At 46.7% G+C, this 19,675-nt stretch overlaps 1 protein-coding gene across 1 annotated transcript in view; it reads left to right on the top strand.

Moving 5' to 3' along the window:
• Positions 1 to 18,225, top strand: part of LOC130116854 (bile salt-activated lipase-like) — a 75,217-nt gene extending 56,992 nt beyond the window's left edge. Inside the window, exons 10-12 of the mRNA XM_056284935.1 lie at positions 7,481 to 7,678; positions 17,446 to 17,553; positions 17,772 to 18,225. Coding sequence (XP_056140910.1) covers positions 7,481 to 7,678; positions 17,446 to 17,553; positions 17,772 to 17,838 — 373 coding nt within the window. The 3' untranslated portion in view covers positions 17,839 to 18,225. The remainder of the gene's footprint in view (positions 1 to 7,480; positions 7,679 to 17,445; positions 17,554 to 17,771) is intronic.
• The last annotated feature ends 1,450 nt before the right edge of the window (positions 18,226 to 19,675 follow it).

Genomic DNA, 19,675 nt, shown 5'->3' with positions numbered 1-19,675 from the left:
AAGCAGCATAGCCCTTTATAGGCATAACACCAAGCTACAGCTTTCTTTCAGCAGTCTGGCAGAGGAGTTCAAGGTCACCTGAGTCCGAGTAGTCCTGCTCTACTGAGATTCCGCTGACACCAAGATCTCTGTGGGTGTTGAGGTCAGAAGTGGCACAAGTCAAATGTCTCAGCCCGCTCGAATCCTGATGGGCAATGTGGCAACTGGTTGGGCTTGTACTCGAGAGCAACTCAAGATTTTGCTACGATAAAGCCGGAGAGGTGAAAGCCGATCCAGGAAGAGGTGCACGCAGAGGTGCAGGAGGTTCACTACAGCAGAATTGGGGGTATGTGCAAGCAGGGTGCCTAGGCCAAGTTGGAGCAGCTGGCCAAAAGTTCACCTAGGCAGAACTCTGGAAGGCGGGATCTAAGCAATTCAAGTTTTTGGTCCAGTCAGTGTATGATGTCCTCCCGAGCCCATTAAACATGTTCGGCTGGGGCCTGGTGGACTCACCTGCTTGCCAACTCTGCCAGAAAAGGGGATTCTTGCAGCATATCCTGAGCTGCTGTCCAAAGGCCTTGGGAGAGGGTGGTATTGTTGGTGCCATTCTGCAGGCAGTAGCAGACACCATCTGCCCCAGGATTAGCTACAGCAAGCAGCAACACCCAACAAAATTCTATATCACATTTGTTCAAGTCAAGTCAAATATATCTATATAGCACATCTAAAACAACCGCAGTTGAATCAAAGTGTTGCACAAGCTTAAAATACAATATAAAATAAGTGACACATATGAATACGCGACAATTACACTTTATTTCAAAAAGTTGCAGCTCGAAGCTGGAGAAGCTGTCAGACGGAGTCTGTCAGCAGTGGAAGCTGGATTTAAATACAGAAGCTAGAACTCCACCTTTGCCAGTGGTCCGAGGTGAGCTGATGAATGAAGAGTCGGGAAAGAAGTTCAGAAAATGGGGTGAACTCACCAGCGTGAAGCCAGGTCTCCATCAGAAACATAAAATCCAATTCCTGGGAGGTAAAGAAGTCATTATTAGCTAGCAATCTAGCATTCATGAGAGCCAGATGGACAGTAAGCTCCTCTTTGTCCGATGATGATGCACGATCCAGCAGACGAAGGTTCCTGTAATCCACGCTACCTCTGCAGGCCCGCGTCCGCCTAGGAAGAGGAGCCTCCACCGGCAGGTGAAGCTGGCCCACAGTAATGCCAGGAACAACAGGCAGGATCCATCGAATCGGGAAAAAGGGACATCCACTGCGAAGGAGGCGATGATCATTTCCATGGAAGGACATTAGGTAATCCTTGATTCTCACCCGAGCACCACCCTGCTTTCCCCATCTTCTAGGCCATTTCCTATGGGGAATGACACAAGGTGCAGCGCAGGTATGCTGGTAGAGCTGACAGCAATGGAGGAAGGTTTGGGAATGGATCTCCTAAATCGTGCTTTAACAGCAACTCATGGGACGCTCAAATACTGAGAATCGCTTGGCGATCATATACAAGTAGAGCAAAGACATCAAGACAGCATATGCGGTAAAACAGAACAATAGCAAACAATATCCCAAACAGACCTGATGGATGGCTTTCTGCACACGCTGGTGCCATCTTCGAGCAGAGCAGAAGCCCTGGCCTCAGCCAAAAGCCCTGGGTGGCCTGCTCGCAACAGCAAAGGACTGACAGTTCCTGGTCGACCTAAGGAGACAACTGAGGTTCCAGGACGGACACCATTGCAACTACAACACTCAGGCCAGACATGATCCTGAAGTCTATGGCAACCAAGCAAGTCGTTTTGCTAGAGCTAACTGTCCCTTGGGAAGATCAGATGGAGGAGGTGTAAGAAAGGAAGAGAACCAGGTATGCAGACCTGGTGGCTGAGTGTTGGAGGAATGGGTGGAAGACCCACTGTGAGCTGGATGAAGTGGGCTGCAGGGACCTTGCAGGCCAGTCTCTACATTGGGTCCTGGGACTCGAGGATTTTTTTTTTCATAAATGTATTTCTGATTTTTCCCTTTTCTCCCAATTTAGTGGCCAATCGCTCCCTATTCTAGTTCAAACTCCCACCCTCATACTGCATGCATCCGCCAACTGCATCTCTCCCGCCGGCAGTCTTGAAGGAGATACCTCGTCACATTCACGACAAGGCGAATCCAGGCCGAACCATTGCTTTTTCCAACACACACAGAGATGCATTCATGTGACGAACACAAGCCAACTCCACCCCCCTCCCGAAGACAGCGCTGCCAATTATTGGACTCTTGAGGATTTGTGGGCTGCAAAGAGGAAGAGCCATTAGGAATATCTTGGAAGCCGCAGAAAAGGCTTACCGTTGGCCCTGGGTGAAGACGGGTGACGCGTGGCATAATGCGCTACATGGACACAAGTTGGGACTTGATCTCCCCTGGCTGGGCCATTCGGGTGAGGGCGTCTGATGTTAAAACTGAAACATCTGATGAAGCCAGGTTCATCACAACTACATAACAGCAATTACTGTAACCAGTATACAACAGTTGAATATCAGAATCAGAATCAGAACCAGAATCATATTTATTGGCCATGTAGGTTTGCACAAACATGGAATGTGACTCTGCTTTCTTGGCTCTCTCTGTACTTAACAGTATTACAACACTACAACACAACAATCTTCAGATATATACACAAGGATTGACTATATACAGGCGAAATAAAAAATACAAATAATAATCATTACATTTATATATATATATATATATATATATATATATATATATATTAGTGCTGTCAAACGATTAAAATTTTTAATCAGATTAATCACAGGGTTGCTGTGGATTAATTTCGATTAATCACGATTAAATATCATTCATTTTTTATCTATATTAATCGCGTTTCATTTTGCATGAGCAAACAGACTCAAGAAAGAAGGGAATATACTATATGCACTAACCATGTTTATTAAACACCTTTAACAGTTTGTGTTGACAAAAAACTTTGTTGACTCTCTTTTTCAAAACAAACATTTCTCCACGTGAATGTGGCCCTGTTCCTCCTTTTCCAGCCAGCTACTAATCCCGACTAACTTGTTGCCATTGTCCGAGAGGAGAGCTGAGCACTTCTTGGTTACAATGTTGCCTGCAACTGAGAGAACGTGTCTCTCACGGAACCGCGTGAGACACGTTCCAACGTGAGGCTGGTTTGTTGCAAGCCGGGCGACGCGTCAGTCGGCCGAAGCGCTAGCAGAATCCCCGACTAGCGGATGCTTCGCATTCATGTGGGGTTTTAAACTGGAAGCGCTTCGGTGAAGAGAAAGCTCCTTCCTGCAGAGTGTGCACAATACGTTATGTTGGTCCACTGTTCCGTCTTGGGTTTTTTTGTATTCAAATTTCCCACCGAGAGGGCCAACGTGCTGTTCAGCGTCTTCCATACGTCTTTATCGAGTTGGTTGGTTCTGTCACTACTGGATCAACTACCCATTTGCGCATGCGCGACGGTTACTCTACTTGGACAAACTGCCCAAAATGCGTTGCCAGAGACGTTTCAGGGATTTTGAGTCATTCTGCAGAGCAGATGGGTTAATTGCGTTATAATTTTTAATCAGATTAATCATGATGATGGATTAATCCGCGTTAACGCGTCAATTTTGACAGCCCTAATATATATATATACACTACCGTTCAAAAGTTTGGGATCACCCAAACAATTTCGTGTTTTCCATGAAAAGTCACACTTATTCACCACCATATGTTGTGAAATGAATAGAAAATAGAGTCAAGACATTGACAAGGTTAGAAATAATGATTTGTATTTGAAATAAGATTTTTTTTACATCAAACTTTGCTTTCGTCAAAGAATCCTCCATTTGCAGCAATTACAGCATTGCAGACCTTTGGCATTCTAGCTGTTAATTTGTTGAGGTAATCTGGAGAAATTGCACCCCACGCTTCCAGAAGCAGCTCCCACAAGTTGGATTGGTTGGATGGGCACTTCTTTGAGCAGATTGAGTTTCTGGAGCATCACATTTGTGGGGTCAATTAAACGCTCAAAATGGCCAGAAAAAGAGAACTTTCATCTGAAACTCGACAGTCTATTCTTGTTCTTAGAAATGAAGGCTATTCCATGCGAGAAATTGCTAAGAAATTGAAGATTTCCTAAACCGGTGTGTACGACTCCCTTCAGAGGACAGCACAAACAGGCTCTAACCAGAGTAGAAAAAGAAGTGGGAGGCCGCGTTGCACAACTGAGCAAGAAGATAAGTACATTAGAGTCTCTAGTTTGAGAAACAGACGCCTCACAGGTCCCCAACTGGCATCTTCATTAAATAGTACCTGTTAGAGCCTGTTTGTGCTGTCCTCTGAAGGGAGTAGTACACACCGGTGTAGGAAATCTTCAATTTCTTAGCAATTTCTCGCATGGAATAGCCTTCATTTCTAAGAACAAGAATAGACTGTCGAGTTTCAGATGAAAGTTCTCTTTTTCTGGCCATTTTGAGCGTTTAATTGACCCCACAAATGTGATGCTCCAGAAACTCAATCTGCTCAAAGAAGTGCCCATCCAACCAATCCAACTTGTGGGAGCTGCTTCTGGAAGCGTGGGGTGCAATTTCTCCAGATTACCTCAACAAATTAACAGCTAGAATGCCAAAGGTCTGCAATGCTGTAATTGCTGCAAATGGAGGATTCTTTGACGAAAGCAAAGTTTGATGTAAAAAAAATCTTATTTCAAATACAAATCATTATTTCTAACCTTGTCAATGTCTTGACTCTATTTTCTATTCATTTCACAACATATGGTGGTGAATAAGTGTGACTTTTCATGGAAAACACAAAATTGTTTGGGTGATCCCAAACTTTTGAACGGTAGTGTATATATATATATATATATATATATATATATATATATATATATATATATATAGGCAGCACAGTGGTGCAGTGATTAGCGTGTCGCCTCGCAGCAAGAAGGTCCTGGGTTTGAGCATCGGGATACTCCAACCTTGAATAATGGATTGATTACATTTATAGAGCACTTTTCTAGACATCCAATGCGCTTCACATTGAAGGGGGTAACTCACTTCAGCCACCACCAGTGTGTAGCACCACCTGGGTGGTGCACGGCAGCCATTTTGCACCAGAACGCTCACCGCACATCAGCTTGAGGTGGAGAGGGAGGAGCCATTGAGCCAGTTACATGGCGGATGGTTAGGTGGCCAGATGGAGAGAGCCAGGTTGAGACTGTTGCCAGGACACCAGGGAACCCCCTACTCTTTGTGATAAGTGCCATGGGATCTTAAATGACCACAGTGAGTCAGGACCTGGTTTAATGTCTCATCTGAAGGACGGCATCTCCCACAGCACAGTGTCCCCCTCACTGCACTGGGGCGCTGGGATTTGATATTGGATATGTGTTTTTTCTTTCCTTTTCTTTTTAAAAAAAATTAGGACCATAGAGAAGACTGCTCCCTACTGGCCCACCAGCACCACTTCCGGCAGCAATTCAGTTTTTCCGGGAGGTCTCCCATCCAAGTACTAGCCAAGCCCATACCTTAGTTTCTGTCATTTGGCACAGCCAGGGTACATGTTGGTATGGTTCCCTGCCATATATAATAATAAGAAGAAGAAATACGAGGTTATAAGGTACACTGGTACAGAGAGTATATCATCTCATCTCATATCTCATCATCAGCCGCTTCTCCGGGGTCGAGTCGTGGTGGCCGCAAGCTAAGTAGGGCACTTCAGATATCCCTCTCCCCAGCCAACCCAGTGTCACGCCAGAGCGTGTAATACACCCGCCGGTCCAACGTGTCAGTGTCACGGTTTGCCTCCGCTCAGGCGTGAAAGTACACGCGTGTATGAAGGTGCAGTGCCAGCAGGGGGCGATGATTAAGAGGTGAATGCTGGTTAGGATTAAGGTTGGGTTAGGGTTAGGGTTGGGTTAGGGTTATGGTTAGGGTTAGGGTTAGGGTTAGGGGAGGGATTTTGGAAAATACTGTATGCTTCTTTTCCTCCGCGGGGAGTTGCTGGCATTGAGTTAATCATCGCCCCCTGCTGGCACTGCACCTTCATACACGCGTGTACTTTTCACGCCTGAGTGGAGGCAAACCGTGACACTGACACGTTGGACCAGTGGGTGTATTCCACGCTTTGGCGTGATACTGGGTTGTCCAGCTCCTCCTGGGGGATCCCAACACATTTCCAGGCCAAACTGAACATGTAGTCCCTCCAGCAAGTACTGGGTCTACCTCGGGGTCTCCTCCAAGTTGATCGTGCCCGGAAACTTCCAAAGGAAGGCGCCCAGGAGGCATCCTAATCCGATTCTCAAACCACCTCAACCGCCTTTTTTCGACGCGAAGGAGCAGCGGCTCTACTCCAAGCTCCCTCAGGATGTCCAAGCTCCTCACCCTATCTTGGAGGCTGAGCCAAGACACCCTACGGAGGAAACTCATTTCAGCTGCTTGTATCTGCGATCTCCCCCTTTCGGCCACTACCTAAAGCTCATGACCATAGGTGAGGGTTGGAACGAAGATTGACTGGTAAATTGAGAGCTTTGTCTTCCGGCTCAGCTCCCTCTTCACCACAACGGTCCGGTACAACGTCCGCATTACTGCTGATGTTGCACCAATCCGCCTGCCAATCTCCCGCTCCATCCTATATATGTAACCTTCATATATGTAGAAGCAAATTCCTCCACCCTTCGCTTTTCCCGATAGCACCGTAATTTGATCCGCTGAGGGTAGGTGGAAGCCCGGCAGATGTAGTCCGCTGTTAAGGGTGGATTCATTACGCCAGGTCACAGTGAAACAGAGAGCAGCAGAACGTGCAAAGTCTTTGTTTGTCCCATTAAGGAGAGGCAGCTTGTCCGTTTTGTCGGGCATGGAGCGGGTTTTCACCAGGTGAATCACTGGATGTGCAGATCAAAAGCCCGTCTTTCGGAGCCTGACTGTTGTGTTAGGCCACTTTAGAAAGTCCCTTTTATTTTTGTCATTGTACAGGTTACAACGAAATGTGCTCTCTGCATTTAGCCATCCTATTGTATATGAGCAGTGGGCAGCTGCAGCACCCGGGAACCAACTCCACTTCTTCTTTCCATTGCCTTGGGCAAGGGCACAGGCACAGGCACGAGGAGTATTAACCCCAACATGCATGTCTTTTTTATGGTGGGAGGAAACCCACGTAGAAACGGGGAGAACATGCAAACTCCACACAGATAGGACCTGGGGCGGCCTGGGGTTCGAACCCAGGACCTTCTTGCTGCGAGGAAACAGTGCTAACCACTGGGCCACCGTACCATGGTGCTAGCACTGTACTGAAGCATCATCCCCGGAGTCAAGATGGCACCGTGGATGGCTTTCTAAATCATGTATATATATATATATATATATATATATATATATATATATATATATATATATATATATATATATATATATATATATATATATTAGTCAGTTATCATTATTCATCTTATTGAATGTGACAGTTTCTAAGAGTTTAATGTACTGAATTATTTCCTCAGTGGAGCCCGTACCTACTCCTACCTGTTCAACATGAAGACTCGTATCCCAGGATTCCCCAGGTGGGTGGAGGCGGAGCATGCAGAGGATGTGCAGTATCTATTCGGTAAACCTTTCGACATGCCACTGCTCTACTTCCCCCGTCATAGAGACCTCTCCAGGTACATGATTGCCTACTGGACCAACTTCGCAAAGACTGGGTAAATACCGATCCTGACTAATCCAGCATGAACACAGCTAGCAAACTAACCAGGTCAGCACAGATTTACACAGCTAGCTAACTAACCAGCGCTATGTCTCAAATCCATACACTAACACTAGCTATGTACTATCTACTATATGCTAATGTTCACAGTATACTATTTTGACAGATGTTATGTCAGAAATTAATGTACTATTTTGCAATGCGTACACCGACAGAAGTGTGATGAAGGAGAATCTGCCAATGTCAAATAAAAACAGTAGATACAATGTCCTTTAGATTTATGTTTTTTGTTTTCTTTTTCTTTTTTTGCCATTCTCCTTTGAGACAGCAGAGAAACTCCTGTAGACAACAGTTGATTTGTTTACCTAGGCCAGTAAGTTACGTTCCAGCCTGCTCTTGTAAGCTGTGCAGGCTGTAACAAATTCATACAGCATTGAGGATTAACTTTCTGCTTGGGCTGAGTCGTTTTCCATCTTCTGTTTTTCAAAAATTTCCAGCTCCTCCATTTCCAAAATGCGTTGCATTATGGCACAATAGTGGCCATCAGCACATTCTTGTTTGCAGTGGTAATGGACAGGTTGGCGGACGAGATCAGGCAGAAGTCTCCATGGACTATGATATTCACGGATGACATTGTGATCTGTAGTGAAAGTAGGGTGCAGGTTGAGGGGAGTCTGGAGAGGTGGAGGTATGCACTGGAGAGAAGAGGAATGAAAGTCAGTAGGAGCAAGACGGAATACATATGCGTGAATGAGAGGGAGGACAGTGGAATGGTGAGGAAGATCTGGAGTGAGTTAGATGACGTGGTGGAGAGGGTACCCAAGGAGGAGAGAGTGGTAATTAGAGCGGACTTCAATGGGCATGTTGGTGAAGGGAACACAGTCGATGAGGAGGTGATGGGTAGGTATGGTGTCAAGGAGAGAAATGTGGAAGGACAGATGGTGGTGGATTTTTTGAAAAGGATGGAAATGGCTGTGGTGAATACATATTTAAAGAAGAGAGAGGAACACAGTGTGATGTACAAGAGTGGAGGAAGTGCACACAGGTGGACTATATCTTATGTAGAAGGCATGATCTGAAAGGAATTGGAGACTGCAAGTTGGTGATAGGGGAGAACGCATTGGATGGTGGTCTGTCGGATGACTTTGCGGACCAGGAAGAGGAAGCGAGTGAAGGCAGAGCTGAAGATCAAATGGTGGAAGTTGAAGAAGGAAGACTGTTGTGTGAAGTTAAGGGAGGAATTAAAACAGGCACTGGGTGGTAGTGAAGAGTTGCCGGATGGCTGGGCAACCACTGCAGAAATAGTGAGGGAGACAGCTTGGAAGGTACTTGGTGTGTCATTAGGACAGAGGAAGGAAGACAAGCAGACTTGGTGGTGGTATGAGGAAGTACAGCAAAGTATACAGAGGACGAGGCTGGCAAAGAAGAAGTGGGATAGTCAGACAGGAGTACAAGGAGATGCAGCGTAAAGCGAAGAGAGAAGTGGCAAAGGCAAAGGAAGAGAAGTATGGTGAGGTTAGACATTAAGGAAGGAGAAAGGGACTTGTACTGATTGACTAGACAGAGGGACCGAGCTGGGAAGGATGTGCAGCAAGTTAGGATGATCAAGGATAGAGATGGAAATGTGCTGACAATTGAGGAGAGTGTGCTGAGAATGTGGAAGGAGTACTTTTAGGGATGGATGAATGAAGACAATGAGAGAGAGAGAAGGTTGGATGATGTGGGGAAAGTGAATCAGGAAGTGTGGTGGATTAGCAAGGAGGAAGTGAGGGCAGTTATGAAGAGGATGAAGACTGGAAAGGCAGTTGGTCCTGATGACATACCTGTGGAGGCATGGAGGTGTTTAGGAGAGATGGCAGTGGAGTTTTTAACTAGATTGTTTAACACAATCTTGGAAAGTGAGAGGATGCCTGAGGGCTGGAGAAGAAGCATACTGGTACCGATTTTCAAGAACAAGGGCGATGTGCAGAACTGTAACAACTACAGAGGTACAAAGTTGATCAGCCACAGCATGAAGATATGGGAAAGAGTAATAGAAGCTAGATTAAGAGGAGGAGAGGTGATGATCAGCGAGCAGCAGTATGGTTTCATGCCATGAAAGAGCACCACAGATGTGATGTTTGCTCTGAGAATGTTGATGGAGAAGTATAGAGAAGGCCAGAAGGAGTTACATTGTGTCTTTGTAGATTTAGAGAAAGCATACGACAGGGTGCCGAGAGAGGTGTGGTGGTATTGTATGAGGAAGTCAGGAGTTGCAGAGAAGTATGTAGGAGTGGTGCAGGTTATGTATGAGGGCAGTGTGACAGTGGTGAGGTGTGTGGTTGGAATGACAGATGGGTTCAAGGTGGAGGTGGGATTACATCAAGGATCGGCTCTGAGCCCTTTCTTGTTTGCAATGGTGATGGACAGGTTGACGGACAAGATCAGGCAGGAGTCTCCATGGACTATGATGTTTGCGGATGACATTGTGTTGTGTAGTGAGAGTAGGGTGCAGGTTGAGGAGAGCCTGGAGAGGTGGAGGTATGCACTGGAGAGAAGAGGAATGAAAGTCAGTAGGAGCAAGATGGAATACCTATGTGTGAATGAGAGGGAGGACAGTGGAATGGTGAGGATGCAAGTGCAAATAGTAGAGGTGATGAAGGCGTATGAGTTTAAATACTTGGGGTTGACTGTCCAAAGTAACGGGGAGTGCAGAAGAGAGGTGAAGAAGAGAGTGCAGGCAGGGTGGAGTGGGTGGAGAAGAGTGTCAGGATTGATGTGTGACAGAAGGGTACCAGCAAGAGTTAAAGGGAAGGTTTACAAGATGGTAGTGAGACCAGCTATGTTGTATGGTTTGGAGACAGTGGCACTGTTGAAAAGACAGGAGGTGGAGCTGGAGGTGGCAGAGATGAAGATGATAAGATTTTCATTGGGAGTGATGAAGAAGGACAGGATTAGGAAGGAGTATATTAGAGGGACCGTTCAGGTTGAACGGGTTGGAGACAAAGCAAGAGAGACAAGGTTGAGATGGTGCGGACATGTGTGGAGGAGAGATGCTGGGTATATTGGGAGAAGGATGCTGAATATGGAGCTGCCAGGGAAGAGGAAAAGAGGAAGGCCAAAGAGGAGGTTTATGTGGTGAGGGAGGACATGCAGGTGGCTGGTGTGACAGAGGAAGACGCAGGGGACAGGAAGAGATGGAAACGGATGATCCGCTGTGGCGCCCCCTAACGGGAGCAGCTGAAAGTAGTAGTAGTATTATTTATCTACTGGGTACCTATTGTATTAATCCAGGGTACATACAGTATGACCATAAAACTAGGCAAAAATGTGAACATTTCAGGGAAGATGGGGTGATGACTTTTGCATCACTTAATAAATCTGACTTGATTTTATTTTAAAATGACGTTATTACCAACAAACAGGCGAACTATGTTGTTCCTTTATCATTTCGACGTACTTAAAATAACTGATCTAAAGAACATGTCTTTGAATGTTCTCATTCATCCAGGTCATGCTTATCCAAAGGAGTTGAATCAAGTGCAACTGGACTTGGTATATATCCGTGAAGACGTTTCGCCTCTCATCCAAGAAGCTTCCTCAGTTCGTGCCTTTCTGACTAGACCAAGGTAGTCTGACTGGCTGCTGATGAGACTCAGAATTTCTCCTCTAGGAGGCGTTGTCAGAGCTATTGATATGCGTGGCCACGCATATCAATAGCTCCGATAACGACGGGCGCGGCCATAACATCGGTACACAAAAGAGCCATGCATATCTATGGCTCTGTTAGCGACGGGCGTTGCTAAACATCTGATCACTAAGAGCCATGGACATCTAGTATAGCTCTGACAACGCCTCCTAGAGGATGAATTCTGAGTCTCATCAGCAGCCAGTCAGACTAGCTTGGTCTAGTCAGAAAGGCACGAACTGAGGAAGCCTCTTGGATGAGAGGCGAAACGTCTTCACGGATATATACCAAGTCCAGTTGCACTTGATTCACCTCCTTTGGATGATCTAAAGAAGAAGATAGAGGAAATGAAGAGGGCAAACAAGACTGTTGCCTGGCAAAACATAAATTCAGATTGTGGGAGTGCAGGAATGAGGAGACGGAGAGATCGAGTCGAGCCAGTTCCGTTTACTCTCCACACAAAACGACACCGATACAGCACGACCTCTCCCGGCAACCAGCTGACCAACCGCTAGGCTGCTGCTAACATGGCTCCGCCCCGGAAACCCCAAGCAGTGCCTACGTCAGCACTCTGGACGTCTGCCTTAAAGGAGCAGCAGCCGCTGCTGAATCTACCCTCCACCGTGTATCGCCACACGACGTTAATTTACTGTGATCGTCCTTTATGTTGCATTCTGTGTTTTAGTTGAATGCTGAGATGTTGATATCGAATGTTTTTTATTTTTTTCATCAACCCCTTTAAGAAGGGGCGCAGCGTCTGCGTGCTTCTCCCTTTGGAGCCCGATGCAACGTGACCGCTGTTTAGATGACGTCACCGTTTTCAAGACGTCTGTCCGATGAAGTGCATCGTGATTTCCTTAAATACACACGGGGAATGCAAAGTGCATTATGGGAGGCATTTTTATGTTTTATTTTTTGTCAGTGCTCTTAGCCTGTCTTCGCCTCCGTGCGGACCGCAAAAGGGTCCATGAAGCAGTACTTGAGACCGGATGAGGGCAGCGAGGTTGCTTCAGAGTACAGCAGTGACTCTGAAGATCCAGACCCAGATTATGATGTGACTACTGCTGACCTGCTAGCCGAGGCTCAGCGGGAGAAAGACATGTTGGAGGAGGAGGAGGAGGAGGAGGAGGATCAGAGTCAGTATCAGAATCAGAGGAGGATTTCGGTGAGTTTTCCAGATTCCGAGATGACTGGAAAACAGGGAACTATCACCTATGCTCTGAAAGCGAGGGGTTTTTACACTGCCACTTGTAAACAAATCACTGTAAAATGTGTGCAGATGTTTTTCAATATCTTTTGTTAATCGATTTTAAAAAAATGTTAATAACATTAGGGCAAAGGAAATTATTTCCAATTAAAGCCAAACGTTTAAGCTCTCAAATGGCTTTTACTTCAGGTTTCTATCTGCGAAAAAGGCTGAGAAATATATGGTAAAATGGTAAATGCGCTGCATTTATATCTCCATCGAAAACCACGACGACTGTGCTGCAGCTTAAGCTCAGCAAGCACGCCTGTGGACCATCAAGCCGCACCAGAGCGACAATATCGTCCACATTTGTCCCAGACGAAGGTGGATCGAGCCGTCCCCACATGCCGCCTTGCGCAGTAGTCAGGACAGGCGGTGTCGCGCCCCCGTGGAGCAGTCTCTCCGGACCTCACAAGCCGCCCCTAAGCGCCACGCCGTGGTGCAACGGGCTCACTGACAGCTTACTGGTCAAATGAGGCCGTCCACCGACCACCAGAGGGGGCCCTTGCACGCTATCTCATGTTTGTGCCACAGGTCCGATAGGGCTCATGGTCCTACTGGGCCCTTCTGCCGCGAACACCACGGAGCGCCCTGCTGCCAGCGCCTTCTTGGGTTTGACTTCGGAGTTACCTTCCCCTACCTTGCCTAAAGAGGCAAATCTACAAGGCAGTAGGAACAGATGCAGATAGCGCCATCTACTGGCATGATGGTAGCAGCAAAGGTTGACCTGACTTGGCACTATTTAGCCCATAGCTGGGGGTGGTTCGTGGGCATCAGGGAATATCCACACACTGGTGGGCCTGCGTACTGCAAGTCTAGGGACCAGACCTCCTCCGAGCCCCTTGTAGTTTAGCCAGGGTCCGAGGTGTACCCAGTTACCGTGTGTCGCCACGAGGAGGCGCTACATAGGAATTTGATGCTGGTAATGCTGTGAAAGTGAGTATGCTAGTTTAAAAAGGTGGGTTTTAAGAGCAGTTTTGAATTCTGAGAAGGGGTCCAGTAAGTGGATGTGACGGGCACCCATTGTGCTGAGGTTGATGGCCGGTAGTGCCAATAAACCTGCTGGTGAAGACCGCAGGGAGCGAGATGGAGTGTAAGTCTGAAGGAGGTCTGTGAGATAAGCAGGGGATAGATTTTGAAGAGCTTTGAATATTAATAATAAAATTAATCCACTGTGACACAGGGAGCCAGTATAATTGGATCAGCACGGCAGAGGCATGGTCAGTGGACTCTGAATGTGTAATTATCCATGCTGCAGAATTCCAGATGACTTGAAGTCGATGAATAACTTTGTTGAGGATGCCTGCCAGGATTGCATTGCAGTAGTCTATGCAGGATGTGACCAAAGCATTGTATAAGACTTCCGTGGAGTGTTTTAGATAATTGTTAGTCATCCACATCGGTACATCATGGAGACAAACAGTGAAGGTACTGGAGGGGAGAGTAGAAGTGGGATTAGTGGACATGTAAAGTTGTCTATCATCGGCATAGCAGTTAAAATGGATACCTTAGTGCCGGAGGATCTTGCCAAGAGCAAGTCAAGTCCATTTTATTTGTATAGCCCAATATCACAAATTACAGGTTTGCCTCAAGGGGCTTTACAGCAACACAACATCCTGTCCTTAGACCCTCACATGGGATAAGGAACAACTCCCTAAAAGCTTTCAACAGGGAGAAAAAATAGGAAGAAACCTCCAGGAGAGCAACAGAGGAGGGATCTCTCTCCCAAGACGCACATCGTGCAATGGATGTTGTGTTTACACAATTTACACAATACAACATTGAAAGAGGATAACACAGTTATAATGGAATTATAAAATATATGAAGAATATGATGAGCAGGATATCAAGCAGTATCCAGATGCCACCGGAACAGCCAGGACCCGAGCCACGCGACCAGCATCACCATGTGAAAAAAAAGTCAGATCTGAGTGAGAGAAGGATACAACATTGCAACAGGATAAAATTATTTGGATTTGTAAGATACATAAAAAGAAAACGTGATGAGGGGGATGCCAAGCAGCGTCCAGGTGGTGACCACCATCACCACGGAGACCTGGGAGGAGGATAGACTGCATGTGCACCATTCACACACACAAAAAGAGAAAGGAGAAGACATCATTCAGAGAGAGAAAAGACATGTGAGAGGAGATAACAGGGGGGAGGTAAATAAAAAACAGAAGTGTCCCCGACACTGAATCCTGTGGAACTCCACGAGGAACTATCAAACTATATCTGACTGCTAATTCTGAATTTGTACAAAAGGTGTCCTGTCTGTAAGGTAGGAAGCAAACCACTCATACACAGTATCTCCACCTCCAGTGCTAGCCAGACTCTCCATGAGGGCTTGATGGGATATAGTATCAAAGGCTGCGGTGAGGTCAAGGAGGATGAGGATAGAGAGTAGACCGCAGTCAACTGCACGCAGGAGGTCATAAGTGATCTTAACCAGGTCTGTTTCTGTGCTATGTTTGGGGCTACAGCCAGATTGGATATGTTCAAAGAGATTATTGTTATCAAGGTATATCTGGAGTTGCAATGCAACTACCCTCTCAAGGATTTTGAAGATGAATAGTGAATTGGAAATAGGCCGGTAGTTGTTTGGTCATTAGAATCTAAATTAGTTTTTTTTTCCAGAGTTGGTCTGATTAAAGCAACCTTCAGTGAAGGTTGGACAGCGACGACTTGATGATGGACGTTATCAGGGAGATAATAGGGGGCAGGAATGTTATAACTAGGGTTGTGGGAATTGGATCCAGGTCACATGTGCAGGTGCTGCTACTACTGCTACTACTACTACTACTGCTACTACTACTACTACTACTCCTACTACTACTGCTACTACTACTGCTACTACTGCTACTACTACTACTACTGCTACTACTACTACTACTGCTACTGCTACTACTGCTACTACTACTACTACTACTACTACTGCTACTACTACTTTCGGCTGCTCCCGTTAGGGGGCGCCACAGCGGATCATCCGTTTCCATCTCTTCCTGTCCTCTGCATCTTCCTCTGTCACACCGGCCACCTGCATGTCCTCCCTCACCACATCCATAAACCTCCTCTTTGGCCTTCCTCTTCTCCTCTTCCCTGGCAGCTCCATATTCAGCATCCTTCTCCCAATATACCCAGCATCTCTCCTCCACACATGTCCAAGCCATCGTCTCTCTTGGTTTGTCTCCAAACCGTCCAACCTGAGCTGTCCCTCTAATATAATCGTTCCTAATCCAGCCGTTCTTCATCACTCCCAGTGAAAATCTTATCATCTTCATCTCTGCCACCTCTAGCTCCACCTCCTGTCTTTTCAACAGTGCCACTGTCTCCAAACCATATAACATAGCTGGTCTCACTACCATCTTGTAAACCTTCCCTTTAACTCTTGCTGGTACCCTTCTGTCACACATCTCTCCTGACACTCTTCTCCACCCACTCCACCCTGCCTGCACTCTCTTCTTCACCTCTCTTCTGCACTCCCCATTACTTTGGACAGTTGACCCCAAGTATTTAAACTCATATGTCTTCGTCACCTCTACTCCTTGCATTCAGACCATTCCACTGTCCTCCCTCTCATTCATGCATAGGTATTCCGTCTTGCTCCTACTGACTTTCATTCCTCTTCTCTCCAGTGCATACCTCCACCTCTCCAGGCTCTCCTCCAACTGCACCCTACTCTCGCTACAGATCACAATCTCATCCACAAACATAATCCACAAAAACATTTTCTTCTTCAGAAATGTTTGCGCAAATTCCCGTGAAATGATAAATGGTAGAGACACGAGATTGATTGGAAGTTGTGTGCAAGGGCTGCCCAATAAAAATGACCCCAAATCGGCCTGCTGGGGGCGCTATAATGGAAAGGTCAAAATTTTAACTTTGAAAAGTCATAACCCTTACGACATAAGTCTAATTTACATGAAACTCGGTACAGACATCTAGCTATCCTCACTCTACAAACTTAACTCAAGCAATACTAAAGCCCATCTGACTAGAATTTCCACCATTTTGGATTTTTTGAAAAGCACATTTTTTACATCTCCTCCTAATTCGTAACTCTGATTGCTACCAAATTTTCTGTGGGTCATTATTGGACCAAGCTTATCAAAAGTTGTATAAGCTTGTAGTTTCAAGATACTGACCAATGAACTTCAAAAGGGCATGGCTCAGCACACAAATACACCCAAGTCGAGCGTTGGGCCAATCATCACAAAACTTAGGGGGTATGTTCCATACTTGAAACATACCCTGAACATTTCATTGAAGTCTACTTATAGGTGGTGCTACAAATGCAAAAAAAGGGGGGGGTGGAATAACACTAACCAGCCTATAATTTAGGAATAGTTTGTCCAGTCATTAAAAAATTTGCAGTGTGTTCCATAACTACGTCGACCCACGTGTGTGAAACTATTTGGAAATGACTCAATAGGGGGTACCACCAGTTCCAAACATATGCATGGGCCTGCTGCAAATTCGGCCTTGACAGTTTGTCCACAAATCATCAAACTTGGTGAATATTTTTAATTACGCCATTGAAGCTTCAGCTTGCAACGCTCTGTGTGGGCTTGAAGCCCGGAATGGCCCCTCAGCTGTATTTTCTTTTGTTTTCTTTTACTATAGTTTTTTTTTTTACCTGTGACGCACATCGAGATGTTTGTCCATGGAGAAGTGCAATACAAACTCCGTTATCATTTTATTATTAGACTAAGTAAGCTAATGAACCGCAGCCGGTAGCTACTCCTGCATAAATCAAAAGGACTCATATGGAGAGTCGTGTGCTTTTCTCAAACAGGTTGAAAACCAACCGCATCTTTGTTTTTCCTTTATTTCTGCTTCTCTCCTCCAGTGACCCCAGTAAAGGAGACAGTAAAGTTCCAGTTCCCTGGCCTGCTTTCACTAAAATGCAGCACCCTTACCTGGTCATCAACCACAAGATGAACAAGTCCTCTGTCAGGTCCTTGTCCTGCTCTGTCAATAGATCCCTGCAAGAATGAGAGAAGCAGTGAAGGGTTAAATGTGTGGATGAATGAATGAGTGAATGAGCAGATGGAGGGGTGACTAGATAGATGACGGATAGATGACTAGAAATCTTAGACATGAAGATGACGTACTGTAGTTCTTCTCTAAGATGTGACGTAAATGACGTAAAAACGCTCAGTGTCTTTTCTGTAGGTACGACCTAAGAGAGGAGTACGTCCGCTACTGGACCACGACCTACGCCAGCCTACCAAGCGTTTAACCACACACCAACAGCCCGAAGAACGGACGGAGGGAGGGAGGGAGGGATGGATGGGTGGATTAATCAAGATGGACGGCTGCATGAAAAGAAAAGAATGATTTGGTCTATTTTCCAGCGCATCTCTCCGTTTATGTAGAGTCTAAGAAACTGCATAGGAACTCAGTTACCACGGACACTGGGAAGAGACAGAGACAGATGGAGAGACAGATGGAGAGAGATGGAGAGACAGATGGAGAGACAGATGGACTGATGTGATAGGTGGAGACGGATGGTAGGACAGAGGGGGAAGAACAGAGGGATAGCTGAATGGATAGATTCTGCCATAAAGAACAGAATATTTGTTCTACTGTTGGGGTTTGTTGGTGAGATAATAAACTTAAAATCATCTCTGTGTGTATGTGGAGGATTTCTTTATACGAGTACTCAAAAACGTAAGGTTGGATTTCCTGAAACACGTTAGCTGGTTCAACCCAACTGCGTTAACTAAATTCTACTTCCTTGTGCACGTGACCGGCTGCAGACCCAGGGGCCATCCGCAGCCGCAGCAAATGATACACAGCCTAAACAGCTCTGTGGATCTGTCAGTCAAAAACAGAGGCACGATGAAAATACGTTGTCACTCAAGTTCGCGCCAGTTTATTTCCGGTCTGGCTTAAGGAAGCTTTGCTCTCTTTCATACTGATCCCCAGAAGTGCTGCAGCGCCACCCACTGACTTGGTGGTGTAAACCCACGTTGTATTTAATCTAAAAAATAGGGGGGGGGTTATTCTAAACTTTTAATGAAGGCAATTTCTCAATCCCTTACACTCTCCCCTGCTTTCAGAGATGTCTCCGGACTTCTCTGAAAGCATGAGCGCGGACTTCTCCCACGTTCTTCGGTTCCATCTCCTTCAACTGAAGCACTGCTTCCATGTCCTTAGGGTCTACACAGCGCCTCGCCTTGCCGCCGAACCGCTGGGGGAAGAAACAGAGGCCGCTCCCGCGCCGTCTCCGGGCAGCCACTCCAGCCACCACTGCCGGGTCCGCCGGCTGCAGAGGCTCCGATGCCACACTCTGCACAGAGAACCGTCTGGTAGCCAGCAGGACCCGATCGGCCTCCTCAGCCAAACCTCGGCACTCACCAGCGGTCAGACACGGGGAGTTAGCCAAAGCCGCGCGCACAGGAGACGGGAGCTGGCGCAGGAAAACGTGCTGGAAAAGGAACCCACCTTCGTCTGAGCCTAGCAGCGACAACATATTGTCCATGAGATCCACAGCCGTCCCGTCGCCCAAACCGGATAGGGAAAGGATTCTATCTGCCCTCTCTGCGGTAGATAGACTGTACCTCCGGAGCAGAAGATGTTGCGCGGGGGGGGGGGGGGCAGCTGCATGGCCCAGCGTGTGGACTGCTGGTCCAGCGCAGCGACGACCAAATAGTATCTGGAGTCGTCCGCGGAGATTCCACGCAGGTGGAACAGCGCCTCGACATGCTGGAACCACGAGGCCGGGTCGCTCTGCCAGAACTCTGGGAGTTTCACAGCCGCGGCGAGAACGGCCGGCTGTGAGAGTTGGGGCAGCGTGGCCGAAGTGGATTCACACTCCTCTTCTGCTCCAAACATGTTCAATTCGGGGTCACCAATGTGGCAGGAATGAGGAAAAATACAGGAGACCAAGGCGAGTTTGATGTTTATTCCTCAACTCCAAAAACCAACCGCAGCAGGAACAACCCTGCAGCAGAGAGCCCGGGAACGTAAACCACGCCCCCAACGTAAAACACGCCCCCAGCCCTGCTGAGTGAGAGGCACAGCCCCTAGTGGCCGCCACAATATTGTATTTCTTTTCTACGAATAGTTTGACT

Source organism: Lampris incognitus, chromosome 1 (assembly GCF_029633865.1).
Source record: "Lampris incognitus isolate fLamInc1 chromosome 1, fLamInc1.hap2, whole genome shotgun sequence".
NCBI lineage: Eukaryota > Metazoa > Chordata > Actinopteri > Lampriformes > Lampridae > Lampris > Lampris incognitus.
This window is presented reverse-complemented; position numbering and strand designations above follow the sequence as displayed.